The sequence below is a fragment of the Argentina anserina genome, chromosome 5 (assembly GCF_933775445.1).
Source record: "Argentina anserina chromosome 5, drPotAnse1.1, whole genome shotgun sequence".
NCBI lineage: Eukaryota > Viridiplantae > Streptophyta > Magnoliopsida > Rosales > Rosaceae > Argentina > Argentina anserina.
Window position 1 is genome coordinate 11,079,948 of NC_065876.1, and position 27,854 is coordinate 11,107,801.

The window sequence follows — 27,854 nt, forward strand, 5'->3', positions numbered from 1 at the left end:
CATCACTCTCTGTATTTTGTGTTTCTCGTTGATAAGCTCTAATTTAATTTGTGGGTTTTGATCATCTTAGCTTGATTTTCATATAAGGTGCTTGCTACTTGTGGTACAGGACTTGTCAATTGATAACAATAACAAGAGGGTCATGCTATTAACAAGAATAACTAGTTTGATATTCTACTGAGGTAGTTGTGAGGGTGAGGAATTGGAAAAATTATGGTTAACGATTACTATTATAAGGTCATTAGGGGACCTCTTGTGGTAACCATAATCAACTTTCATTTTATTACGATTTGAATCAATTTCATTTGTTAATATAAAGATGGGGTTTGGCAAGATATGAGGGAAGAATTAATTCAAGAGAATTTTTCAATCACATAAACCACTTGTTCATGATAATGTATAATCAAGAAGATATTACAATGTTTTTTAGTTTTGATTCTTATTTGTGTCACAATTCAAGTGTTTATTTTCTGGAAAATTAATATTATTACTAGTTGTCATTATATATGAATGTTTTACAATTTTGATGATCCATAAAATAAAGGGATAAATGAAGCAAACAACATGTGTTCTTTGCTGGAAGTAAATTTTAATAGTCGGGAATACCTTCTTGTGGTTGTTCATAAAATTGCATTCAGGGAAGGGTATGTAACTGTTATAAGAAGATCAAAACCTAATAAGTGTGTGTTCATCGGCTGTGATAGAGGTGGCAAGTATCGAGACAATATGATGGTTCCATTAGAGAAGAGAAAAAGGAAGACATCATCTCGCCTAATAAACTGTCCTTATGAAATTGTGGGGAGAAAAAATGCAAAAGGGTTCTGGAAAGTGGAAGTCAAAAATCTGGCATATAACCATGAACCTTCAAAAGACATGTATGGACATCCATATTGTCGCCGGTTTACAAAAGAGGAGATAGTAAAGATCAAAGAGATGAGTAAAATCGGCGTATCACCCCGTCAAATAATGTCTTCACTTCGGCAGAGTAATCCGGATTTGCAAGCAATTACCAAAACCATTTACAATGAGAATAACAAAATTATTAAGGAGAGCTTAGCAGGTCGTAGAGTTATTCAAGCCTTATTGGAGGAACTTGGTCAAGCTAGTTTCAGCTATGACATTGAGTATTATCAAGATGGTCGGCTGACTCATTTGATGTTTTCCCATCCACTTTCAATTGCTTTGACTAAGAGCTATTCAAATGTCTTTGTGATGGATTGTACGTACAAGACTAACAAGTACAAGATGTCATTACTAGACATCGTTGGAGTCACAAGTTTCAATACAACTTCTATTCATGTTTTATCTTCATGCAAAGGGAGGAAGAAGAGAACTACGTACGAGCTTTAACATTATTTAGCAAAATTTTGGGAGCCGACGTTCATCCTTTGGTGATCATATATGATAGAGAATTGGCATTGATGAATGCTAATAATATTGTATTTCCAAGAACCGCCAGCATTTTATGTGTTTGGCATATTGAGAAAAACATAGCTACAAACTGTAAGCGTCATATTGAAGAAGAAACTGATTGGGTCGCTTTCTTGTCTACGTGGACAACTTTGATAAATTCTTATGACGAATCGTCATCTAATGCAGCTTTGTAATTTTGAAGTTGAGTACAAACATAAGGGTGTTATTCTTGATTATATTAGAGGTACTTGGCTCCCATTAAAAGAAAAGTTTGTGATTGCATGGATGGTGATCTCACATTTTGGTAATCGTACTACTTCAAGAGGTGAAGGCATGCAATCTTTCATCTCAATGAAAAGGTCTTTTCACAAAACAATGGACATTCCTTGTGAACATATGATCAAGGATCGTAATTTTGAAGCACTGCAATTGAATAGCATTCATGAACAGTGGAGGATTGATATAAGATCATTTGGTGTAAGGTTGGAAGAGGGAGATGAGATAGATGTTCTTTTATCAGAAGTCAAGAGTAAGTATGAAAGTATGCCTCTTATTGAGAAAGACAATACCAAACGAAAGCTTACTCAGTTTCTTAGTACTTATCTTCCATTGTTATTGGAGCATAGTGTCCAAGCTCATAAAATTCATCCAATAGGGTCTAAAAACAAAAAGTCATCTAGCTCTACAAAACGTGATCATTCAGCCTTTGAGATAGTAGAGAAAAAGTCTCGGAAATGTAGCTTTTGTCCTGATGAAGGCCATGATCTTCGAAATTGTAAAGTAAAGGGCAGAGATGTTGGGCATTCATTTGGCTCTTTAACTGCTGCCTAGTTAGTAATGTAAGTTACATCTCCTATTACATTTTATAGTTACATTTGATGTTCATACTATTTTTGTTGAAATTCATTTGAGGCAGATTATTATGCTTTGTTGTTATTAAAAATGTCGCTATCATGGTTATAACTCAGTGCTAACTTAGATAACACTACATGAATCATTATATGATCTTGGATTCTTATTGTTTCTATTTCTAATATCTCAGTTTCATTGTTATTTGTTTGTTGCCCGTTTACATCATTTTATGTGCTTGCAGATAGCTCTTTTAAGACTTGATGAATACAAGAAGTCTATTTGGTTTAGAAATGGGAGGACTATCAGTTGTAGGGGTGGGCACAGGACATGATGGGACAGGACGGGGCTCATCCCACGTCCTGTCCCACTTTTTTGAATCCGGACGAGATCGGGACGGGACGAGGGTTTTTAAGAATGCATCCCACTCGGGATTAATCCCGATTGGGACAAGACGGGACAAATCCCACCTTCATATGAAGTTAAATAAAAACCTATATTTTTACTTTTTTATCAACAAAATAACATTTAATAATTAAATTTTAACAAAAAATGCATATTATGTTCAAAATATTATAATTTACCATTATTATTTGAGTTGATATAATTTTAGAGTTATTAAGAACATAAATTAGTTTCATTTTGATACAAATATATAAGAATTTTTAAATTTTTATTAAAGGTGGGACGAGACGGGACGAAGCGGGATAGAAATAATTCGTCGCATGTCCCATCCCACTATTATGAAGGATTGAAGTAGTCACCCCTAATCAGTTGTGCTTTTGAAGGATTGAAGTAGTATTGTCTAGAGCACTGCTATGAAGGAGATGTGTGTCACTCATATAGTTATATATCCCAGAGTGACTTGTATTTTGTTTAGTGTGTTTACAACATACTTCTATGGCAGTTTATTTGATCCAAAATTCTCTTTGCACCATATCGACTATCTTTTATTATCTTGCAATCACACTTTAGTTAAATAGCAATGTTGTGGAAAATTTTCAGAATTCTATGTATGTGGTTTAATTTCTCATCGTCAATTGGGTTGTCGGCTAGATAGTTCTCACTATATGTTGAGTTTAATTAATAAGTTTGAGAGAAAGAGAAAGGGAAGAAATAAGAAAAATGAAGAAAAAAATTTGAAGGGTAATTTGGGTATTCTGTAAACGAATATGAAGTAAGGGTTTGTCCATAGAAAATTTGGGTGTGTGCATAACATGACCCTATTTCAAACATGCATAATGGTATTTTTATTGATTTCTAAACCAAGACACCATCTATTTTAGAATCAATAAAGAAAACGCATCAAACTCAATATAGAATACTCGTTGATATATGCTTTCTATGTATGTTCATACTGTTTTATAGATTTTTTTTTTGGGTATGAAGTCATATAAGATTTTATTCAACGAGCAGCAAAGAGACAACACATTCTAATTGGACTGATAATAAGAGCTATCTCTATGACTCTCTAAACCTAGAGAACTAGACTTAAAGTGTCAAAAATGCACCCACCTTTTAGTATAGTTTATAGCACAATTTAAGATTACAACCACATCACTTAAGTACTGTGACCGGTCCCTCAAAAGAAAAACAAAAAAATCCCACCTCCCTTCGGAAAGGAATGAAGATGGAATACATCTACACCAGCTTTAATTGTGAAGCCAGCCCAAACTGAAAGAAACCAATTGAACTCAAGCACAACAAAAGCCCAAAACAAATAGGCCCAAGCCCAAAATTGATTAGAAACAACAAATTTGGGCACTCACCGAATGAGCCCAATCTCATGCCCAAATCCATTTGACAACCACCCAACCTTGAGACCGAAGTCTGCAACAGGAATGAAACCACCACCGACAAGTCGAACCAAAATTGCATTGATCAACTGTTGACGATGATGAGGAACCACCTTCACCGTCCAACCAAAAGAAGAAGCATAATGCCCCTCTGCTCTTGCGCCCTAGACTAGGCTATGCCGCCAGATCGCCGAACCAGGCTTCCCCAAGCATAAATTGTTTATTATGTTTAAATAAGAAACGAAATCAATGCATTGTAGAGTGCATGCACCAACAATTATTTTATTGTTATAGATCAATTTCAGTCATTAGTATATAAGCACGGTTATTGATGTTAACTTTTTTAAACAGTCAAAATAAATAGTCAACTTCCATTTAAAAATATTATATAAAAGGATAAAAGTATAAAAAGAATAAGTCCATAATAGTTATTTCCATTCAACCCAAATTAGTATAGCTACATGAGCAAACTAATGGGTAAAGGTTGTCTTTAGATTTTTCTTTAATGCTCTTAAAAAATAAATCAAGTGTACAATCTCCGGTTCTTACCAATTATTATATCATCAACTACTTATTTTTAGCTAATAGATTTCTTAGAATTATTATCATAATACACGATATGTGGCATAACTCCATTTTGTAAGTAAAAAAATTATGAGTTTGACTCACGCTAGACTGGCTATAGCATTTGAATTATTTATTTATTCATAAAAAGGTATTTGACCTTTTAGTTACTATGGTTGACACAGTAAAATTAAAAAGAGAATGAAATTAGTAAAATTATTTATAGTACGCATAGAATATTTTGATCCTCTTCTCCAAATGTTAGTTTAGTGTATTTCATATCCTCATTTCGTATGTTGATGAATTTACATTTTAGGAACCCGATAATTATATTAATGGTACTACAATTGAGCAAGTGGATATGAATCAAAGTCATTAGATTCTCTTATTTATATTCACCTTGTTGTCACTTTGGAAATGTTCAGATGACTTCATATGCAATGTGACTGTTACACAATATCATCAAACACATTGGTTTCTTTCTACCCATAATATAGAAAACGAAAAAGTAATTATTGACCATTCATATGTCACCGGCGCAGTTATACATGTTATGTAAAATTATATATGTTACTTCGAGTCTTCGACAAATTAAAAAAAATCATTTAACAACTATAATTAAACTAACAAAGTACATGCATATAGTAAATATAGTCTTCTTATATACCGTTGTTTAATTAGTTAAACAAAGTTGAATTGAGAATTAAATTAGTTTATTTTTCGGTTGGTTCAAATATATTTATTCTCAATATTACATAAGAGTTGATGTTTACCCTCCCAAATTTGTAATCCAGAATCCTTATAATCATTTGATAGTAACGATGATAAAAGTAACGTATATAACCATTGTCATCCTTACTCAATCCGGCAAACCTTCAAGGCTTAAATGGATGGTGGTGAAAGCTATAAAGTATGAGCATGAAGTAATGCATACTAGGTGATCAAGTGAGTAAGATAGATAAAAAAGTAAGAGGTAAGGTTTATGTTCACCGTAAAATATGAATATATGGTATTATGCTAATGGATTTGGTACGTACGTAGGAATTATATTCCACTCTACCATCTAATCAACAACATCTTGAATTCATCACTCGCTATACTCTCCATTATTAAGTAAAAATAGTTCTTGTTGCCTAGTTGGCGTGCCTTGAGAAGAAAAAAAGTTATTATGAATGTTAAAACAATTGTTTGAGACCAAGCTCGATCAATATATCATAAAAGACTTTTATATACTAATTTTTTTTAACATTGTGCAAGTTGCTTATAGTGCCATCTCAAGAATCTGAACCTCCAAGGCAGCTAGTTCATCTATCTTCAACTGCTCGTTCCTATTCTATAGGATGATTCGGTTACCTTCATGCTAAGAGGTTAACTGAAGTTGAATATCATAAAAACTAAAAAAACTGAAGTTGTATTAGCCTTCTTACAAGCGCAATGCGCATGCGTTTATTTATTTTTCAGAAAACACATTAAACATATAAAAGAGAAAAATAGAAGAGTTAAGGGTAGAGTTCGTGGGCAAAAATTTATCCCACATCTAATTTCTATTTTATTTGTTAATTTACTATTCTAACCATCGTCAATATATTTTATCTCATTCATGGCTCATCTTCTTCTCTCATTATTAACCCCAGCCGCTCTCTCCTTCTTTGGTCAAGACGATGGTTCTCAAGCTAGCGGAGGCGGCGGCAACATATTTAAGGATGACGACCTTGACTTGTCTCCGGCATCGAGAGGGCTATGTCCTCCTTATGTATTTCTTTATCTCTGTCAATCCAAGGCTGTGAGGGTGAAGGTGGACTGCTTTTGGGGTTGTTATCTCCGATCTCTAATAGGATTGCAGGAATCCAAGGCTGCGAGGGTGAAGGTGAAGGTGGTTCACAAGCTAGCGGAGGCGGCGGCAACATATTTAAGGATGACAACCTTGGCCTATCTCCGGCATCGAGAGGGCTATGTCCTCCTTCTGTGTTTCTTTATCTCTGTCGAGGGTGAAGATGGACTGCTTTTGGGGTTGTAATCTCCGATCTCTAATAGGATTGCAGCAATTTGGTTAACTGCAATGATGGGTGATGGTGACCAGGCCTTGGTGGTGGCGACCATCATCCTCTAGTTGGCGACAACCTGTCTGACGACAATGATGGAGTGCTTTCGACTAGAGATGGCGTTTTGGCCAGTGGAGTGCTTAATTTTTGTCCATGGTGGCGATGCGATGGTCGTGGTTTGGGCGGCTGGGACGGCTAGTACCCATGACGGCTGGTTTTTCAAGATAGGCCTTAGGCCCGATTTACAGCTAGGATTTTATAATAAGGGTTGGGCCTCATGCCTAATTCATTTCTTTGGACTCTGATGAGTTCAATGTCAAGGCATCAATAAGTTAGGGTTATCCTAACAGTAGTTGGTTTTGATTCTTTGTGCATGTCCTCAAAGATTCAACAGAGGAGTGATTAGGGACGATTTAGGGTTATAGTTGCTAGGGTTTTGATTAGTCTGCATATTTCAATTCTATCATAGTTCGTAAGGGCGGAATGTGTTCATGTTGTTTCACTTTTCAAAAACATTGTCTAATATATTTTATAATTTCAAAGTTTTAATTAATAAAAGGTGATTATGGTATTTTCTGATTAGGCAGTTCCATAGGTAGATTGCTTTAATTAATAAAGATGTCATCATAGTCGGAGCTTATTCTGTCCACGACCGTGAACCTTTACGGGGTAAATTTTCAACGCGTGCCAAACCCGTTTCCTTTGATTACCGACGACATGTGATGCCCCAAATCTTTTTCTCAAACCCAAATTCTTCATCAACTCAACACTTCCTCTTTCTCCACCAAAATTATTGATCTAACTCCCCATATTACCAAGCTCTCTCATCCAGTTCACAAGTAGGTATGTCTCTCTTCCTTTCCCTTAAATCTAGACGATGTAAATCTTTGAAACCGTCGTTGCCCAAAATCCCTTAGTATTCACATCAAACTCCTTCATCCCTTATTCTTTGCCAACAACACTAATATAATGATTTGAGGTTTACATCTAAAATCAATTAACAATGGATGAAGTTGCTCAAACCCTTATAAACTCACAGGCCATGTCCTAATTCCCAATATGATATGTATATTCTCAACACGCCCCCGCACGTGTAGCGAATTTTCAAGCCATACACATGGACAACATTTTGGTAACGTGGAGTGCGTGTGACCATTTGGGCTTCACACGTGGACATGAACAACCTGCTTTAATACTATGATAAGGTGATTTGAGGTTCACATCTAAAATCAATTGGTAATGGATGGAGTGGCACAAACCCTTATAATCCCACAGACTAGATCTCAATTCCCAATACGGGATGTATATTCTCAACACACCTCGATTTCCCTATCAATATTTGATCACCTCCTTGCCAAAAGGATTGGAGAAGATTTGGAGAAGAGACTCCTGATATCAATCTTGCCAAAAGGGAATGAGTTAGAGTAGCAGATTCTAATTGCCGGAAAATTTTGATTTTGCTAATAAGAAGAAAGATTTGCGGTGGATGTGTGATGGAGCAAAAGCTTATCAAAAGAAAGATTATGACATTGACCAAAAGATCTTCTCTTGTTTTTTTTAAAGGAGAGAATTGAGGTTATTTTGGTATTCGTGGTGCTCGTTGGAGATCAAGGTTTTGGATCCAAATCCAGACCTCACCAACTGCGACGAAAATTCAGAGCACACAGAGGGAAGGGACACAACGCTATTGATCATGGGCGCTTAACAGTCGTCTGATATGGTCAAACAGTGACCAAACAGTCAGATTGGACGGCTGTTGAGCGTCACCTGGTGCTCAACAACTAACCAGGTGATCAGTAGTTAGAGACACAATAGACGAATCCATCTCACGCGCATAAAACAGTGTAATTGTTACTGATTGTCACTGCACCAACCACTAACTGACACATGTCCTTTTACGGCTGTGGTGGAGGGAATAATTTTCACGTTATAGTAGGATTCTTAGCACTACATTAAAAGATTAGGAAAGTTCACCAACAGTCCCTGAACTCATGTGGTAAGGACAGTTTGATCCCTGACCTTTAAAAAGGATCAAAGAGATCCCTGAACTCTTATTCTGATATCAATAAGGTACTTCTGTTAAAACTTTTGGAATATTCCGTTAAAATATTCTTTTTATGTTAATTTTGTCATTTTGTTAAAATTTTGACGGTGCATGGTGGACCTAATTCTTAAAATTTATTTTTCTAAGAAGTTTACTAATCTTTAAATCTACCCTCTATACTCAAAGGTAAACAGTTATTTTATCATCATAGCAATTATCATAGCTTCTAGACTTAGACTTTTAGCGTTTGCTAAACTGTCTTTAAAAAAACTGCAACAAGAAAAAGAAAAATATAAAAAACTAATAAGAAATAGGAAGAACCTTCCAAGAAATACCAAAAATTATTAGGATATTATCTACAGAATACAGCGTAGAATCTACGCATCCCAAGAAAATATCGAAGTTCTTCAAGAAATTTTTAAAGAAGATCATAAACCTCTTCACATTTTGAGCATCGGTTGGATTCGCCCTAGCTGGTATCAGAGCTTGTTTCGCTCAGAAACAAGTGAAGATCAGGCTTATGCCACAAAATTGGCTCATTTTATCCAATAAAAAAGAAGTCAGACATAAAAATTACCAGTCTTTTTTTACTGAAAAAGCTACTGATAAGTGGCAAATGTGCTTTCATTCAAAACATATTCAAGAAAGTCAGTACTCCATAGAATACGTTTGTAGAATATTAAATGTCTTATACGACGAACATATTCATCTCCAAAAAGAGATTGGAGTAGCAGATATTGATCTGTTAAGACCTAGCCGGATTGAATTTCTAGATTATCTATATAGAGAAAAAGGCAATAACAAAGTTGCAGAACAACTCGAAAGGTTTAATCTTCGATTAGATCAATTCAAAGAAATAAATTCCCAACTAACAAATAACAAAATGACAATATTTTAACGGAATATTCCAAAAGTTTTAAGAGATCTTTTTGATTCTTTTTAAAAGTCAGGGATCATACTGTCATTACCACATAAATTCAAGGACTGTTAGTGAATTTTCCTCTTAAAAGATTACTGAGAACAGAATGATGCTGATAGTTGCCTTGAAAGTTTTTCAATACGGAAATTTTAATTTTATTTATTTTATCCTTGATCTTTTGCCTCCACACCCTCTTCAAATTTAAAAATTTTGAAAATTCATAATCCCAGCATTACAAATTCAACAACCTCATTCAGACATTCATGATTCATTGCAGTCATGCTCTTCTCAATCTCTTGACATATACCATGACATGTGTTAGAACAAGCTCAAGAGGACAGCCGCTCACAAATTTCCCTAATGCCAAAAGCCAAAGCTCTTCCCTCTCCACCATCACAACCCAAAACCCACTACCCAATCAAAACAAACAAGCCACTCCAACCCAATATTGCAATGACTCTAAACACTTTGATTAATTGCGCAATGTGATCACTTCGAATAAGTTGATCACCACTTCACCAGCCACATTCGGTTTGGGGATTTAGATTCTGCGCTTAAGGTGTTTGAGAAAATGTCTGTTAGAACCACAACTAGTTGGAACTCGATGTTAGCCGGGTTTGCAAAAATTCCAGGGAAATTGGAAAAAGCCCGCCAACTGTTTGATAAAATTCCTCAACCAGACACTTGCTCGTATAATAGTATGTTGGCTTGTTACTTACGTAATCTTGGTGTTGGCTCTGCTATGGAGTTCTTTGATACAATGCCGGTTAAGCACATTGCGTCTTGGAATACCATGATATCGGGTTTTGCTCATAATGGGGAGATAGGAAAGCACAGAAGTTGTTTTTGTTGATGCCGGAGAGGAATGGTGTATCGTGGAATGCGTTGGCTTCGGGGTATGTGACATGTGGGGATTTGGACTTGGCGGTGAAGTGGTTTGAGCTTGCACCGGTTAAGAGTGTTGTGGCGTGGACGGCAATGGTTACTGGGTATATGAAGTTTGGGAAGATTGGAGTGGCTGAGAAGTTGTTTAGAGAGATGCCTGAAAAGAATTTAGTAACATGGAATGCTATGGTTGCCGGGTATGTGGAGAACTGTCGAGCTGAAGAGGGTTTGAAGCTTTTTAGGTCGATGATTGGATATGGGGTTAGACCAAATGCATCGAGTTTGAGTAGTGCACTACTGGGTTGTTGCAACCTGTCGGCACTGCAAATGGGTAGGCAAGTACATCAGCTGCTCTATAAGTTTAAATTATGCAATGATACAACTTCAGGAACTGCATTGGTTAGTATGTATTCTAAGTGTGGGAATTTGGAGGATGCGAGGAAGTTTATCTTTGAGATGATACGAAAAGATGTTGTTACTTGGAATGCAATGATTGCCGGCTATGCTCAACATGGGGAAGGTTTAAAAGCTCTCAGTTTGTTTGACCAGATGAGGAAAGAGGGAGTAAAACCAGATTGGATCACGTTTGTGTCTGTGTTGATGGCTTGCAAATTTGCAATCATGCAGGACTGGTAGATCTTGTGGTTCAATATTTTGATTCTATGACACCAGAGTATCAAGTTGAAGCTAAGAGAGAGCACTATACATGTATGGTCGACCTTCTTGGTCGTGCTGGTAAGCTAGTTGAAGCTGTAGCTTTGATAAAGGAGATGTCATTTGAACCACTTTCTGCTATTTTTGGAACTCTGTTGGGTGCCTGTCGGATGCACAAGAACTTACAGTTAGCTGAATTTGCTGCCAAGAAATTGCTTGATCTTGATCCGACATGTGCAGCAGCTTATGTTCAACTTGCTAATGTTTATGCTGCCAAGAAATTGCTTGATCTTGATCCGACATGTGCAGCAGCTTATGTTCAACTTGCTAATGTTTATGCTGCAAGCCTGCAACAAACAGATGGGACCTTGTGGAAAAGGTCAGGCGATCGATGAGAGAAAATAGGGTCGTGAAGACACCTGGCTGTAGTTGGATTGAGGTAAAGAATGTAGTCCATGAGTTCAGATCAGGTGACAGGGCTCACCCAGAATTGGCATCTATACATGGAAAACTGTGAGCTGGATCAGAAAATGAAGTTGGCAGGCCATGTTCCGAATCTTGAATATGCATTACATGATGTTGGGGAAGGGCAGAAACATCAGCTGCTATTATGGCAGTGAAAAACTAGCAATTGCTTTTGGGCTTATACACGTGCCCTAGGGATGCCAATTCGCATAATCAAAAACTTGAGGGTATGTGGGTACTGCCATCATGCAACCAAGTAGGTATCAGCAATTGAGAAAAGAGAAATCATTCTCAGAGATACTACAAGGTTCCATCATTTCAAAAATGGGGTTTGTTCTTGTGGAGATTACTGGTAGCAGTCAAATAGTGCTCCCCTTGATGTTTCCTCAAGTAGACTAGGAAACAATTAGGCTTGCAGCAAAAAAAAAAATCTGCTGAGGCAGATCACCCCACATGTCATCCCAGATTCCCAGTCAAGGTTGGATCCAGGAAACAAAGGCGGGCTAGTTTGTGGTCTTTTTCTCAGGTTCCCTCCATAGTTGAAGGTTCCATAGGTTGAAGACTTGGAGCTGGTGGGGGTGTCTGTTGATTCCAAAAAACAAAGGCAGGCTAGTTATGCTTCAGTCTCAATCCTTCATGTCAGTACGCGGACATATCAAATTCTTTACTAATGCGTCGGAGACATGAGGATAGAGGCACGGTATTCTAGTTCATGGGTCCTCTGCGATTGTTCAAGTGTCATGGCAGAGCATTAGAGCCGCCACCCGATATTGGCATACCGTGGAATGCTAAGGTTTGCGCTCTCTGTAATGTTGAACATCCAGGCCACTATGCCTTCTACTTCTCTGAACCGCAAGGATTCTAGACAAGTAACACTTTCTCCGCTGTTGCTTTCTCCGAGCTTCTACCTGGTTATGTTTGAGATTACATGGTCAAAATGTCAAATGATACATCGGCAAACAATCATTCAGCAGCTCACTCCATTGGAGCTTTATACTATGTTTCACTATATGAAATTTGAAACTAAACAAGCTGACTGCATTGATCGTTATAGAAGCTGCTTGGACAGCAAAATGCTCAACGCCATTTTGGCTTTCGGTAAATATATAGGTGTCTTCCCCCAGAGCTTGAGAGATGATCAATTTTGTATAATGGTTGCGCCTTGCTTGCAGATACGAACTAACTTGAGAGAACCTCTTCTCATTGATCTTGAATTACTTGTTTCAGTAGCGCGTAAATTGTAGCGAATTACAATAAATTGGGTTAAAAAAGTTCCTAGTGGTGATGTTAGGAAACAAATGGTATCAGAGCTAGGTTAGGCTTGAAGCAACCGAACCAAGGTGCATCCTAGTTCAACATAGCCCGATACCACTTATTTGATTAAGCACCAATGTTGTCCGGTAGTGAGGACTTCTTCAGCTATTAACATTGTTTTCTCAGTTCATTTTCCGATGTGGGATTAGCTCTCTATTCCTTTATCATATCAAACTCAAAGCAACAATGGTTTGTAGTAGATTACAAAACAGAGTATTTGATACAGTTGGCAATTCAAACGGACTACCTATATTTGGCACATTTCAATCTCTTAAGGGGCTACTGAGTGGTGCATAGCAAATCCCTGACGTTCTTTCAGTTTCCATTAGCGACGAGATACAGGAGATCCCAGTAGAAATAAACAGATATTGGCAAGTTTGCATCTAAACTGAAACTTCAAATATTCATTTCCTGATCAACTGAAAGTAAAAAATAATTCCTACGGCGAAAACGATTAATGCGTTTGACAAGAATTAGAACAGAACAAGGCAAATACTGCTATTCACCAATATTCCTAATTTTTGTACAAAAAGTTTTTAAAACAAATACATTGAAAAGAATGGAAGGCTTTAACAAAGTGCTGACCACTGACGATAAAAGAAATCTTCATATCAAAGCGTTAACTAAGTTTTACATTTCATGAAAACACCCATAAACATCATTCCCCCCACCAATTTTCTTTTCCCCCTTAAGAAGAGCAGCAACCGGACTTTTGGTTCACAGGCTGGCCACGAATCTGCACTGTTGGAGGCCTGGCATTGTTCATTGGTTGGCTTGCCATCCTGCAATGGAAACCAAAACATATAAATATGTTAAAAATCAAGGATGCAAGATCTAAATGTTTCAGCAGCTTAATCACCAACAACATCACATTTAATACAGAGATAAAAAGTCTGGTTGCAATCGTCTTCACAATTTGCATATTCACTATTTTGTAAGTTACATGGATGATTGATCCAGTAATGACAAAAAAAACTGGATACACACGACGTACCTGTTTTTAATCTCTGCAGCCATAGCCATGAAGGCCTGCTCAACATTGGTGGAATTCTTAGCACTGGTTTCCATAAAAGGGATTCCAATTTCATCTGCGAATGCCTAAGCAAAGTAAACAAAGAGTTAAATCATTACATTTGCACTCGTATACTACACATGGATAAGAGTAGTCTGTCAACAATACACAATGGAAAACCTGAACATGGTCATCAATTTACCTTGGCTGTCTCAGTGGACACAACTTTATTCGCTGTGAGATCACACTTGTTTCCAACTAGAAGCTTGTTCACATTTTCACTTGCATAACGGTCAATTTCATTCAACCATTGCTTAACATTGTTGAAACTCTCTTGGTCTGTGACATCATAAACAACCTGCAAGAACCCAAAAAATACCTATCATACATAGCAAGTCCAGGGAAACAAAGAAGCATGAGTACCAACTAGTGAACAACCCACTTACAATGATACCATGAGCACCACGATAGTAGCTGCTAGTGATTGTCCTGAAACGTTCTTGGCCAGCTGTGTCCCACTGCAAATCCCAAAACCAATTCACCATTAACAACAGTGAGAAACCAATATTCTCAACACTTATTGGACTAAACTAGCCAGATGTATACATACTGAACAACTCCAGAACACTAGTAGTATCATTTAAATGAGCAACAAATTCACTACACATGGCAGAGGGTTCATATACTTACAATTTGAAGCTTGATTGTCTTTCCATCCTGCTCCACAGTGCGGATTTTCTAAACAAGCAAAACAACACAACACGATTCAATTAGAGTCGAACCATATGAATGACTTCCCCTATCGAGGCTCAAATGAACCACACTATGTAAAACCAAGGTAATTGCTTACAAAGTCAACTCCAATTGTGCTGATGTAGCTATCCAAGTATGAATCATCCTAATTTCCACAAAACACACATAAAAAATCAGCCGCAAACATCGTAAATCGCCTACTATAACTCCTCGATAAACGAAAACTAGAATATAAGAACAAAGCTGACAACAACTTACAGCAAACCGCAGAAGTAAACACGACTTGCCGACACCGGAATCACCAATCAGCAAAAGCTTAAACAGGTAGTCACTGCATCCAATTCACCACAGAATTTAGCAACTACGTGATCCAAAACAATAATCAGACTATTATAAACAGCACAACCTCACTGATCAAAATCAACAATCCAATAATCAACTATAAACCTAACAAGCACCGATACAACAACTCTACCAGTCGCAATGATTGAATTAAATTCCGAATCTAAAGCAAAACCTACACGGATCTGACTGATTCCGAAGCTTCTAGATCTAAATTCAATAAAACTTAATTCGAGCGTATAACAGACATAAATATCCAGGAATTAAACAAAATCAAAGCCTCCAAGAAGCTAGGGATATAAAGATCATCTCATAAATAATCAAACTCGAAAGAAGAGAAAGTAGATGGAATTATGGAAATCGGACTCACTATTCGGGATTCATGGCTGAGCCGGTGAGTGAATCGCGAGAACTCGGTGAGAAGATGGATTCCGGCGAGAAATTGCGTCGGAGGTGATAGCCTTCGCCGGAGTGAGAGAGAAGGTGGAAGAAGAATAATAGAAGAAGAAGAAGAAGAAGAAGGTGGAGGAGGAAATAAGAGAGAGGGTGGGGGTTTTGTATTATATAAAAAGGACCCCTAAAATGCCGGAATTCTCTAATAGTGCCTGTGACGTAGTATCGGGGGACTAGATTCCGCCACGTGTAGACAATCAGTGATTAATTTTGAGAGTACGATTTTGGGCGTCTGCATTATGCACTAGCACAGTTGCATAATACAACCAACTTTTAATTTTTTTGGGAGAGATTTACAACCAACTTAAACCTAACTGGTTTAAGTGGAAAGCACGCAAGTTAGCTCATTCATTGTTCTTCAGTTGAATGAAATTATCTATAACCTAGTTCTTACATATGTGAATTGTATGCGGTTAAGAAAAGTGTGAATTGTACTTGCTTGGGAGGAAGATTGTTGAGACGAGAGTGTTTTCATATTTTCTACAATTGAAAAAAAAAACCCTTTAAAAAAGGAAGATTGATGTCAAAATTTCTCAAAGTGTGAATCAAATGGAAAAGCATAAATCATATAAGCAGTAGTGACTCGGACCTCAACAGCACTATAAACATGATAACCCACTAAGACCAGAGCCCTTCAAATTCAATTTGAATGCGACTAATAGAGGGGTGTTTAAGTCCTTTCCAAATACATAAAGAAAGTGTTTGAATTCCAAAGAAGCCGAATGTGTGAATCAACCAAAGCCTGGCACAGTTGTTTCTGAGTTGCTTCGTCCTCGTGCTTCAAAATCTTAAGGCCAAAGGCAAATAAATCCAAACAAAGACATGAATGAAATGCACGTCGTCAAAAGCACAAGAGGGAAAGGAAGGCAAAAAGCCAAAGCCAATACGTGCGCGTTCGTGTTTACGCAACCTAGCCTTTAGTCTGCACTTCCTCTCGTCGCTCATAGATCTCAATTTTGCAAGTGGTTCCGCCCCTGCTTCTGTGTTGGATTTGTTTAGATCCTTATAATTATTTAATTGAGTAAGGATAAATGGTTATATATTATTTGCATTATCTCTAATCCTTAGTTATTCTAACGGTTATGAAAATTTTATACAAATTCAAGCACACGAAAATCCTAAGCAGATTAGTTAAATCACAATTTATCATATACCAAATAACAAACTTTGTGTGTCACGGGTGAAAATTTTGAAGTCTTATGTTTGATTGTTTCATGTAAGGTCCAATTGTTTCACAATTAACCATTTTGACGGTGCGTGGTAAAAATAAAAATTTACCCGCCGAGACCAATAATGGCGTGCCATTCTTGACCCGTTGACGAGTGCATTTGGGTGTTGAAGCCAAAGATGCACAGATCCGCCAGTGCTCCCCGAGTCTCCGGGGACTTCCCGGTCAACTCGTCATCAACTTCACCGCAGCAACAGCAACAGAAATCTTCAGCCGCTGCAACCCATGACTTAGAGCACCACCACCATCATGACGTGGATCTGCCCACATACGATCCCCTATCTCATGCCGCCAAGAGAGAACGTTCTCGCATCAGGTCCGCAGAGAACGTCATCCACTTAATACCTCTCATCCTCGCTCTCTGTGCCATCATCCTCTGGTTCTTCTCCAATCCAGGTACACAATTACAATCATGTCCGTCTTCCTCATCTCTTGTCTTACTTTTCTGTCTTGTAGTTGTAAGTTGTAACACTCTTTGAGATGTGTGGATGTAGTTATTTAGATAATGACTTGGTTCTTTGTTAGTTCAAGTTGGAAGTTAGAACTTCAACTGTAGTTTGAACTGATTGGGTTTGAAGATGAAGCTGTTTGCTTTTGGATAGTTCTTCAGTGGACCAACTGTTCGATATTTGTCGCCAAGCGTGTTCTTATACTTATATATTGAAAAGTGATTTATCAATTTTTTTTCGAAGAGACGAAGCTTTGTTTAGGGAATCATCATCAAGCTGCGGGATTAACAAGAACTGTTATTTTGGAACATACTTAAGAAATGTATGTGAACAATGTATGCTTAAGAAGAAACTGTTGTGATTTGCTGTAGGCTTCTAGTGCTTGTTGTAAGCTTCAAAAATGTTTTAGGCCTGTGATATCCCTTCGAATAAGAACTTGCTTCTACTGCTTCCGTGAAACTGTTATGCATCTGTCTGTCATTCTATTCAGAATGTAGGGAACATGTGGAAGCTTCATTGCTTCTAGTTATGATCATACAACTAAAGAAGTGTTTGGAATTTCATTGTAGTCACTATTATTTGGTTTTTGGGGGGCTTGTATGAGTAAATACGAAGTTTTTTTTTTAAACAATATATCCTAAGAGATTTACGTGACTCAGTTGTTGCAGCATGATGGTTATGAAGATTCATGCTGATGGTGAAGGACAGCTTGGAATTAGACATTTTATGCATCTATAAGCCCCAAGATTATTAGAGTAGCCCCTTACTCTGGAAGAAGCTCTTGTCAGCAATCTATATGTGAATGTAAGGATAAAATTTATGACCCAGATAATTTAGTTTGTGTTAAACAAAATTTGAATATCATAGGATTTTCACAGAAAGTAGCATTCATATAGGATAGCTATTCTTGGGAAATAGCAGAATTGTATTCCCTTACAGTACTTTGATTAGATTAAGCACTATTTTTACTTGATTAATGAGCCTGCTGTGCCATATAAATTTTGATTTGTTTCATTGACTACTATCTAGATGAATCAATTTGAAAGATTAGCTTACATGATGCGACTATAACCTGTTAGCATGAGTAGCTGCTTTATAAATCTCTAAATTCCTAGTACAGAAGTATATGGAGTAGGCAAATAAACAGCTGGTGCATACTAAAAGGTGAAATATACAATAACAGTGAGGAACTTCCAAGCATTTTCAGTTTTTCCTATCCCTTAGGTTTCACTGACCTATACTTATATAAGTCTAGAGGTGTTGAGTTCCCCCAACATCACACAACTTGATTCTGTAGAGGTTGGCAGTCAAAATTTGTGTGTTCCAATATTGGTCCTAGCTGAATGAACTTTGGAATGATGACATTGTTCCGTACGGAACACACAACAGGATTATTTTTATTGCAGCATTGACCCAATGAGATTTGCCCGAATCGTTAGAGGAAAGATTCGCGGCCATCTTTCACTTCCATATGAGCTGAGAGCATTTTGGTCCTGACTCGATTGCCGCTGCAAGCTTTCGTGCCAAAATTACTGAATCTTCCAAAGCACAACAGGCACCTTGTCCAAGATTGGGAGTCATTGGATGCCATGCATCTCCAACCAGCACAACTCTTCCTGCTGAAGCCGGAGGGCTGATGGATGGCCATAGCCACTGGTCTACTAGTGGTGTTCGTCTGATTGTGTCATCCGGTGTATGGTCTATGATGTCTGATAGGTCTGAAGGCCAGTTTGTTACCAAATCTCTAGCTAGCTTCTTTAGCACAGCTGGGTCAGTAATGAAAGTAGTTCACACCGTTGAAGCAGATTACCTGGAGACCACGATGGAAGCTTCAGAGTTCAGACCAAGTAGAGTACCTGGAGATGGCATGTTGAAGCAGACAAACCAGTAGACTTTTGTAGGAGAAATAGGAACAATTCCGGCACGCTGCCCTCTTCCATAGATTTGATTCAGTTTTGGTTCAAATTTATGGCCACCGGGAAAGAATGCAAGGCCACGAAGAGCACAATGCCCTGCATACTTAGGCTCGGGGAATCCCATCCACTTAGATATAGAACATTTCCGTACCCTTGGACTTCAAGAAATTGGGTTTTGAGATCTTCTCCAACTCCAAGTGCATCCAAAACCTTCCAACCATTTTTGAAGAGGGTTAGTGAAGTTCCACTGGTTCGAAGTGACTCTGCTTCTAGCACCAATGATCCAATTCCAAGCCTAAAATTCCAAACTATTTATTAGAAAACAAAAGTATTCATACTTGCAACTTGTAACACTCTTACCAATTACCACCCATATTGTCGGACATTGGGAAGTTTGCCTAGCAAAGTTTTGTAAACAAAATGGATTGACAATCTGACAAGGCCTGCAATTCCGGCACCAACTATGTCAATCTCCTCCTTGCGGGCAACAGATTGAGCTCTGATGATCGATAAATCAAAGGGTTTGGTTCTCGCTATGGTAGGAGCTTGGAGCCAATGGTGAGTCTGAGAATGGTATGGTGAACTGTGGTGCGCTAGTAACAAAGAGCCTATTGCCATTGTTGGTCAGATTGTGTTAATGTGTAACTTGCAGATCGAGGAGTGATAGTATGAGTGAGTTGGAGAGTGAAGGAGGATGTGTTGGTCAGCCAATCTGCCATGGAAACCTAGTGGATGTGATGAAATGGAGTGTAGCCATTTGGATGCGATTTTACCCGGGAATGATATTTTTTCTTTTTTGAGTTGTGACCAATTTTGACAATATGACAAACACTATTAGGAAGAAAGAAAAAAATAAACACAAATCAAGACGACAATATCCTTTACAGATATCACTCTTATTTATGTATGTCAATTATAGGGTCAATGCACAACTGCAACCTCACATATGACAAGATGGATAACTACACATTGTGCCCCCAAAATTGATTATACACTTTGATAATAGAGACCGTAGGTTTTGGGGTAGAGGGCAGTTAGTCCCCTATTCCAGTTTTGCATTTATTTAGGTGAACGTCGTGGCATTCGTATATCAAGTACTAACACTGTTTTATACATGTATGGACCGACGCCATAACACCCTGTAAAGTTTTCTATCACATTTTTCGTTCCGTAGCGTACGCTACTACCTCAAATATGTGAGGCTCTGGAGGAGGGGCAAGTGGATTTTCAAATAACATTACATACCATACACTTCGTTCCGTGCATCGATGCAAATTTGGGAGGTTTTCTAACAAGGAACGTCTGGTTGAAGTCTAGTTTAAAACTTTTTTATTAATTATTAATCATAACCGTTTATATTTTATGTCTATATAAGTGAATTACTTATATAAATTTCAGTTAATTTAAGTATTAAAGTAGATTAAATTAATTAACGAATCAAAATTGTCAAACATGAACCCTTCAAGTTTATAACGAGTAAATCACATGTATGAATGTCTTAACTATTTTTCAAATTGGATGACAATTTACAACAATTATATATTTATAAACTAAACAGTCGAGATTTAAATATGAGATCGATAAGTTGATTAATTAAATAAGTTCTCAACTAATTTTTAACAAGATGGTCCTCGTTGAAAATGCTTTTATGCAAATTAACCCATTTCTGATGGGAAAAGTTGGAGAAGATATCAATGTGTCATGGGTAATACGTTATGGTTTTGTAGTAAATGTAGCTTCAGCTGAGGCATGAATATTTGGAGAAAGAAGATGCTCAGAGTAATTCTGAAATTAAATGTAGGAAGAAGATATTTTAAAGTAGTTATCTCAAAAGTAATGGATGATGCTATTCACACACTCATGTACTAGGTTTATTTTTTTTTCTAATAGATAGTTTTTTTTTTTACAAAGTAGAACCCTAAAACTCATTGGAATATTGGAACCTTGATCTCAATATATTTAGGTCAGGGGAGGAAGCCTTTTCTCGACGCGCATTAGTCTCACAACTTCTTTGAGTACAACCACTACTAGAAATAGAGGCTTGGCGACATTTAATTTAGGGACATTTAAACTATGGTCCTTAAATATTTTCATTTAGGGACATATATTAGCTTGTGTCCCAAAATTATCTAGTAGGCACAAATCATGTGTCCTTCAATTTTTGAAGTGGGTGTATACTTGTGTTTAGGGACATTTATATGTCCATTTTTGTATGTATTATGTTTGATAGTATACATTGATACATGTATATATATATATATATATATATATTATTCTATGAATTTGGACTGTTGGAATAATATTCAGCTAATACCAACAATGCTTCACAACATTTTCTTTTGTCTATTCTCACTCTCACTCTCACCTTCACCCTGAGCCTTCTTTCCTATGCTGCATGGAATCGGGTGCGGGTACGTGGAAGCGAAGCGTTTGGAAACGCGAAAGCGTTTTTTTTTAAAAAAAATTAAGGAAGCGGGTGCGTTTTGGAAGCGTCGAAATAATATATATATATTATATACTATTTTTATTTTTTAATTATTTTATCTAGTGTTCAAATAACTTGATAACTATTAATAACTTATTTTCTAAACCATGATTATCTTTGATTATAACATTATTAAAGCTTCATTTCAAAATTCAAACAAAAGAATGTACTACATAGTTTGAAGGTGTTGGGCACGTGCAAATCAAAAAGACATCACTAGATGAAATTGATTAAAAAAAAAGTTCATCTTCTCTCTATCTCTCTCTCATTTGGATTTTTTTCATCTCTTCACAAATCACAACTCACCGTCTTCTCTCTCTGTCTCTCTCTCTCATCTAGATTTTCTTGATATCTCTCCCCAGTTCTCCCCCTTCTTTCTGACACATATTAGATCGATTGATGTTATTCATCTTTAATCGCTTAACGAAATTGAAAGAAGATGAGATGACAAAAATAGTCTCAAGACATTGATTGATGAAATAGAGGTAAGGAAGGAATCGTGCTTCCAATTTCGAAGTCAACGCTTCCGCCGCGCTTCCAATTCGGAAGTCAACGCTTCCGCCGCGCTCCCAAACCTACCTTTTCCGGAATCGCGCTTCCGAGCGCTTCCGAGCGCTTCCGCTTCCGCTTCCGCTTCCGAAGCGGGAATCGGTCGTCCAACCAAGCTTCCGTGCTATGTAGCTTCTTTCCTTTGCCTCCCTCCCCAACACCGAGAACCCGATTCTGACCCGATCATACCCAAAACAGATTCATAAATCATGAGATCATCTTTTTCACTCTCTATTACCTTAACCTGTGAACCGTAAAACAATAACCAAATTGAGAAAAGTCCCAATTTTTGAAACCCTAGTTCGAGATTTGTGAATAAAAATTATTTAAATGTTCATATGTGGAAATCGTTGTTCTACAACATTACATAGTCCTTGTTCAAAGTGGTAGGGGTGTCGGGATTTAAAAGTTTTAATATCGATTAAGTTGCTATGGTTCAAGAGTTGACTTTTAACTCAGTGCTTATCTTTAGAAACTTCCCTCATGAAAGTCGTAGAGCTCGTTACTACGAGTTCGTAGACATGTGGCACGTGGAAAACAGTTATCGTATGTAAGAGTTGTTAGCAACTAAAGTTTAAGCACCAAAATTTGGATTAAAGTTTTCACAAGGATAAGATTGTAATTTCAGAATCAGACCCTAGTTTTTTATTTTTCTTCTTTCACTTTCGGCCACACCCTTCATTTTTTTTTCTTTCTTTTTTCCTCTTCCTTCTCTTTTCTTTCCCAAGTTCACCTCTTCCTCCTCCCTTATCAGAGATGACAAGGCCTCCTCCGGCCATCGCCACACCACACCACTGCACTAGATCGAATCTCCATGCTACTCCGATCAAAACCCCTCAAAGTATCAAAAGAGCAGGCCGCAACCCTCTCACCTCCATCTTACTAGAAATCATTGTGTCCATCTCCGGCGAAACCTTGAGCTCCGACGAGTCTCCTTCCTCCTTCTCTGGTAAATCTTAGATTCTCCTCTCAGTTTGATTTGGATTTTCCTCTTTCTCTGTTTCAATGCCGCAGTCATGCTCCACCTTCGAGTTTCCTCCTTCTGGCGATTCATTGAGCACCTACGAGCTTGTGCACTTCCATATAGTAAGCTTGAATCAATTCCTTCGAAAAACCAACTCATTTTTCATTCTCCTAAAAATATGTCTTAATTTCCTTTATTTTGTTTATATGCTCTTCCTCTTGTTGTAAAAACCCCCAACTCGGCGACTGTCTTCTTGGATTTCTGGCGACAAGAGGACTTCCTTAAGGTTCTGGAGGAATTTTGGGTTGAGTTTATTGAACAAGTTGGATTTCTGGAGTTGTAGCTACACAGATTGGTGGATTAGCAGCTTGGTTTTGGATCAGAAAAGGGAGCAACAGCCTTGGCTCTGCATTTTCATCTTGTTAAGGTAGCTAGTCCACTCTTTGGACTCCTTTTTTTTTCATTTCGATTGCTTTGATTGTTATTGAGAAACATTGTTTGCTTTTGTATGTCGAATTGGAGTTGATTGGAATTGTTTTCAACTTGTATTAATATGCAGGTTCTTGAAGATATTTTTATTGATATAGTTGTTGGAAGAATGTTAGATCCTGATACTGGAAATATTTACTATGATCATTCTGATATCTGTTGCTACATTGTACAACTACCATATAATAGCATTTGTTAGCACGACTCTAAGAATGACCAGCATTCATAAGGCAACTAACACAATTTTCAGTTAGGCATTTAGCATTTGTTTGATTAAAATTCCTATTATATCATTTACGTTTGATAATTAATATCTATCATAAAATTACTGATTTTGGTTTCAGTCTAGTCCCTATTTAGGGGAGGGGACGTGGTGCAAAAGAAATAAAAATAAAGTCAAATGGGGACAATTAGCTAAAGTGTCCCCAATTGGTGAAGTGTATTTGTACAAATGTATGGTATTTATATTCTACTTTCTAGTATGAGAAACCATGAGGTCCACATAAATATTTAGGGACACATGAATTAAGTGTCCAAGTTAGTAATAGAAACACTAGCAAAAGGCACATTTGTGTTATGTGTCTCTATAGCTAAAAGGGAACATATATATGTGCCTATATATACCAAAGGGAACATTTAAAAAATGTACGCTTATGCTATATTTCTAGTAGTGAACGTACATATCCTTGTACATTTAAGGCTGGTTAAACTCTATTTTATCAAACATAAAATAAAATGTTAAACTTGTCACGCCCTGGTCCTGAGGAGCAACTTAATGTTACAGTGCAAAATGTAAGTAAAAATAAAATACAACTTCTTTTTAGGTTCTTCATCTAGGCTCATCTATTCCCTTCCTAACTATACAAGATCTATACTTTTCTGTAAAAAGAGTATAAATGGGTAGGTGAGCAAAACCATGAGCTTATTGAGTGGGAAATGTAATATGCCAGTAAAGTCATGTCATTTTACTCACAATATAAAAATAATATATCATATACACACAATTCACAACAATATGACACATCGCATAATCCATTTTTATTAATTATCCTTCAATTTAGTGATCCCCACAAGTCATCTAATGACCTTAATACCATATACATCTGTGTGTCACATCCTTACTTGGACATAACCCAATTAAGAAGTTCACATGTTATACAACTAGTCAAACAATAGATCTAACACCGTAATATATATAATCCAACACACTTCACAAATCGAGATGTTTCACTTTACAATAGAGAGATATTTCATAAATAGATCAAAATCATGTTTTTCGAATATTAAAAAAATATATTTGAACACATTACAAAAACCACTCACCTCGAGAATACAAATCGTCATCCAGACCATAAATTGAACCTCCTAGGATGATCATTCTAGAAATCACCATTAGATCTAGCTCAAACCTCTAAGATAGAAAGAGAATTTCGATACTAGTCCGTAGCCACTCATGAATTACGAATCCGAGTTACGGAGTAAAAGTTATGATATGTGAAAGTTTCATCGCAAAAACTAATAAAATAATAATAAAAAAGTAGAAAGAGAGTCGGCAAAACACATACATATAGGGGTGTCTAGCCGATATGAAAGAGTTGGTTTAAGGGTAGTGGCCAATAGACAACGACACTTGTCAAAAACATAGAGATTGCTTCTTCTCCAAATGCCAAGTGTCGAGCAAGGAAGTTGATTAGCCCAAACTCAGACCATGTGGCAATGCTGATCTTGATCTCCAAGAAAAAATAACCAACAACCAATAAAAATGTGACACAACGTCACGAAACCTTATTTCGAGCTAATTTTGAAAATTTGTTAAAAATAGTTTAAGGCTCTGAAAAATGCACCGAAAAATATGGCAAACTCATGACGATATATATTTTATATTTTCAAAGAAAAATAGAATTTGACCTACTTGAAAAATTGGGATATTACAAAACTTGTACCTCATTTGAAGACAATATATATATATATATATACCTTTTGACATGCGCTAGGTAAAAAAAAGGATATGGTTCCCTGTTCGGCATTGATCTCACAATCGTCGGATGGGCGTTGTCGGCTCAGTGTGGGTTGATCCCCTCATTGTGAAATTGGATCAGACTTGTGGTTGTTGTTAGGGAGAGAAAGATCACATGGGTGGCTGTGTGTAGCTTTGTTCCTCGCTGGGCAAATCGCCGATTGGAGTATTCGGTGTTGGGACGAAGGGGGAGTGGTGAAGACGAGTCCTTGGCGGTGCGGCTTGGATCGGTTTTGATTTACCCGATCTAGGTTGCATTTTGTGGGGTTGATCGGAGTTGATTTGCTAGGAGCGACACAAAATCTTTTGAGCGGCAAGGATGGCACAACAAAGAGGGCGGCGGTCCGGTGAATGTGGAGGGTTAAGGCACCAGGTGGTCTGCCAACTGTAGTTGATGCGGCGTCAAGTGGGTGGTCGTCTGGTCGTCTCTCTCTGAATAAGGTTGTGGGTTGGGCCTTGACCCGAGCTGTTTATTTACTTTTGTTTTTTATTTATCTTTTATAGTTGTTCGCACCTAATTATGTGCATTATAAGTACCTACATTAATTATGTAGGCGTAGTCGGGTTTCGTGTCTGTGTGTGCACTTTTAGTGCCTTATTTGCTCTAGATTAGTCGCGAGTTCCTTGTTTTGTCAAATGATCGATGCCTCCTAGTGATAAGGTGAAGTTAAGTGTTGTATGATTTATTTTCCGGAGGTAACATAGTGGAAAAACTGTACAATTAGTACTTATGTTTTACAGTAGTGAGTTATCTTTCCGGAATGTCACTGCTATAGTGTCTCGTTAAGTATGTCTAATATTATTTAAGATTTAAACTTCATTAATTAAGACTACACAAGGTAGCTACACAGGAGTAGTGTGGATTAAGAATGTGTTGAATACCACGTCAAGTAACCATCAACTGTCACAACTCAGCAGGTGTAATAAATAGAAGTCCTTTATGACAAGAAAATGAGAAATTGCGAAAACATATATATATGGCATGTTAGGTAATATCACGGACGACCATTCCGGCATTCCCTGTGCAGGTATTACCAGTGCTACATCGTCCTTTTGGTAACAGTTTTCCAGTAGTTCCTCTCTCAAAAATGGCAATTTCCAATGGTGTCACCAACATGCTCCTCCATGAAGTACACATTGAATCCGTCCAGACTATAACACCTCATAAGATCACTGATCCGCGGCCGATACTTAGCGTGTCGGCCGCAGATCCTACAGGTTTGGGAATATTCCAAAACTGCCTGCACATCCTTTTATACTACACAAAAGCAAGCCAAGAGGAGTCAGGTTGGCTCCACGCCGGTTGGATCAAGGAGTCACTCTCGAGGGCTTTGCTGGAGCAACCGCTATTTGCTGGCCGTTTTCGTGTGAATGATAGCGGTGAGATGGAGATTATAGGAAATGACAGCGGCGTTAGACTGGTCGAAAGTCGTTCTCCGATGACCATGGCTGAGTTTCTGTCTTACAAGGACAGTAGGGAGGATACGGAAGAAGAGCTTGTGTTTTGGAAAACTATTGATGAGCAAAGTCCTCAGTACTCTCCTCTCTTTTATGTTCAGGTACTTGGTTACTTGATTTCTTGCGTTTTTCTTTGGAATATTTTGAAATAGTTAATTCGATCACTTCAACTCTTTTTTTCAGGTGACGTATTTTCAGTGTGGAGGGAGTTCAGTGGGAATTAGCTGCAGTGTTGTCCTAGCAGATCTTATGTTCAAAGAAAATTTTCTCAAGAAATGGGCTGACATCCACCACAATCTGCTTTCAGACAAGAGACTACCTGTGACACCCTTTTATAATTCCATAAATGTTGGAAAAAATGGAAAGTCTGCCAACCATATATTCGTTTCTATTCCTAGTAAAAAATGTGGCAAGACAATGATTTTCAGTGTTGCAGCTGAGAATGTGGATTTAGATGACGACGATGCATTGAAAATCTGTGTTGAAGAAGCAGAGAGCAAGTTTGGTTTTGGGAAGCTGTTTGTGAATATCAACAGCTCATCCTGCAGTGCAATCAGGATCAAGAATTTTCGGAAAGAAGGACTTGATAAGTCGAAAATTAAGGGAATTGCTGAAGTGGGATGGGATGTTTTCGGGGCTAAGGAGGTCGCATTTCGTGAAGGGAATAAGCCGGCTGGTGTTTCATATTGGTTTGGATTCATTTCTGGTGGACTTGTATTGGCAGTTCCATCTTCAGCTGATGGGGAGGGTGCTTATTCAGTGATTGTCACAGTTTCTAATTGACGAAACTAATA

At 37.5% G+C, this 27,854-nt stretch overlaps 3 protein-coding genes and 1 pseudogene across 3 annotated transcripts; 2 read left to right on the forward strand and 2 right to left on the reverse strand.

Moving 5' to 3' along the window:
- Window positions 1-10,103: 10,103 nt before the first annotated feature.
- On the forward strand, window positions 10,104-12,153 carry LOC126795499 (pentatricopeptide repeat-containing protein At4g16835, mitochondrial; the record flags this gene model as incomplete). The annotated part of the gene is given in 8 exon segments (XM_050522329.1): window positions 10,104-10,136; window positions 10,139-10,451; window positions 10,454-11,118; window positions 11,121-11,449; window positions 11,527-11,679; window positions 11,681-11,776; window positions 11,778-11,821; window positions 11,824-12,153. Coding segments are annotated over 8 exon segments (1,797 nt in total), but the record flags the coding sequence as incomplete, so codon positions are not given.
- A 1,265-nt stretch (window positions 12,154-13,418) lies between these two features.
- LOC126796105 (ras-related protein RABD2c) lies at window positions 13,419-15,586 on the reverse strand. Its single transcript, XM_050522868.1, has 8 exons — window positions 15,423-15,586; window positions 14,969-15,041; window positions 14,808-14,855; window positions 14,648-14,695; window positions 14,404-14,475; window positions 14,160-14,315; window positions 13,940-14,043; window positions 13,419-13,727 (listed from the first exon to the last, which is right to left on the reverse strand). Exons 1-8 carry the CDS (start codon window positions 15,434-15,436, stop codon window positions 13,634-13,636), a joined length of 609 nt encoding a protein of 202 aa, XP_050378825.1. The 5' UTR covers window positions 15,437-15,586; the 3' UTR covers window positions 13,419-13,633.
- Window positions 15,587-18,458: 2,872 nt separating this feature from the next.
- LOC126795500 (monooxygenase 2-like) lies at window positions 18,459-19,716 on the reverse strand (annotated as a pseudogene).
- Window positions 19,717-26,690: 6,974 nt separating this feature from the next.
- On the forward strand, window positions 26,691-27,843 carry LOC126795501 (deacetylvindoline O-acetyltransferase). The gene is made up of 2 exons (XM_050522330.1): window positions 26,691-27,161; window positions 27,244-27,843. Exons 1-2 carry the CDS (start codon window positions 26,691-26,693, stop codon window positions 27,841-27,843), a joined length of 1,071 nt encoding a protein of 356 aa, XP_050378287.1.
- The last annotated feature ends 11 nt before the right edge of the window (window positions 27,844-27,854 follow it).

Bases quoted from the DNA above. Each gene is read 5' to 3' on its own strand.
- LOC126796105 (XM_050522868.1), bottom strand. The intron at 14,856-14,968 runs GTAAGTTGTTGT...TGTGGAAATTAG, and splicing joins GTTTACTTCTGCGGTTTGCT to GATGATTCATACTTGGATAG. The intron at 14,316-14,403 runs GTAAGTGGGTTG...GGGTTCTTGCAG, and splicing joins GTGGTGCTCATGGTATCATT to GTTGTTTATGATGTCACAGA.
- LOC126795501 (XM_050522330.1), top strand. From the start codon at position 26,691: ATGGCAATTTCCAATGGTGTCACCAACATGCTCCTCCATGAAGTACAC. The intron at 27,162-27,243 runs GTACTTGGTTAC...TCTTTTTTTCAG, and splicing joins CTCCTCTCTTTTATGTTCAG to GTGACGTATTTTCAGTGTGG.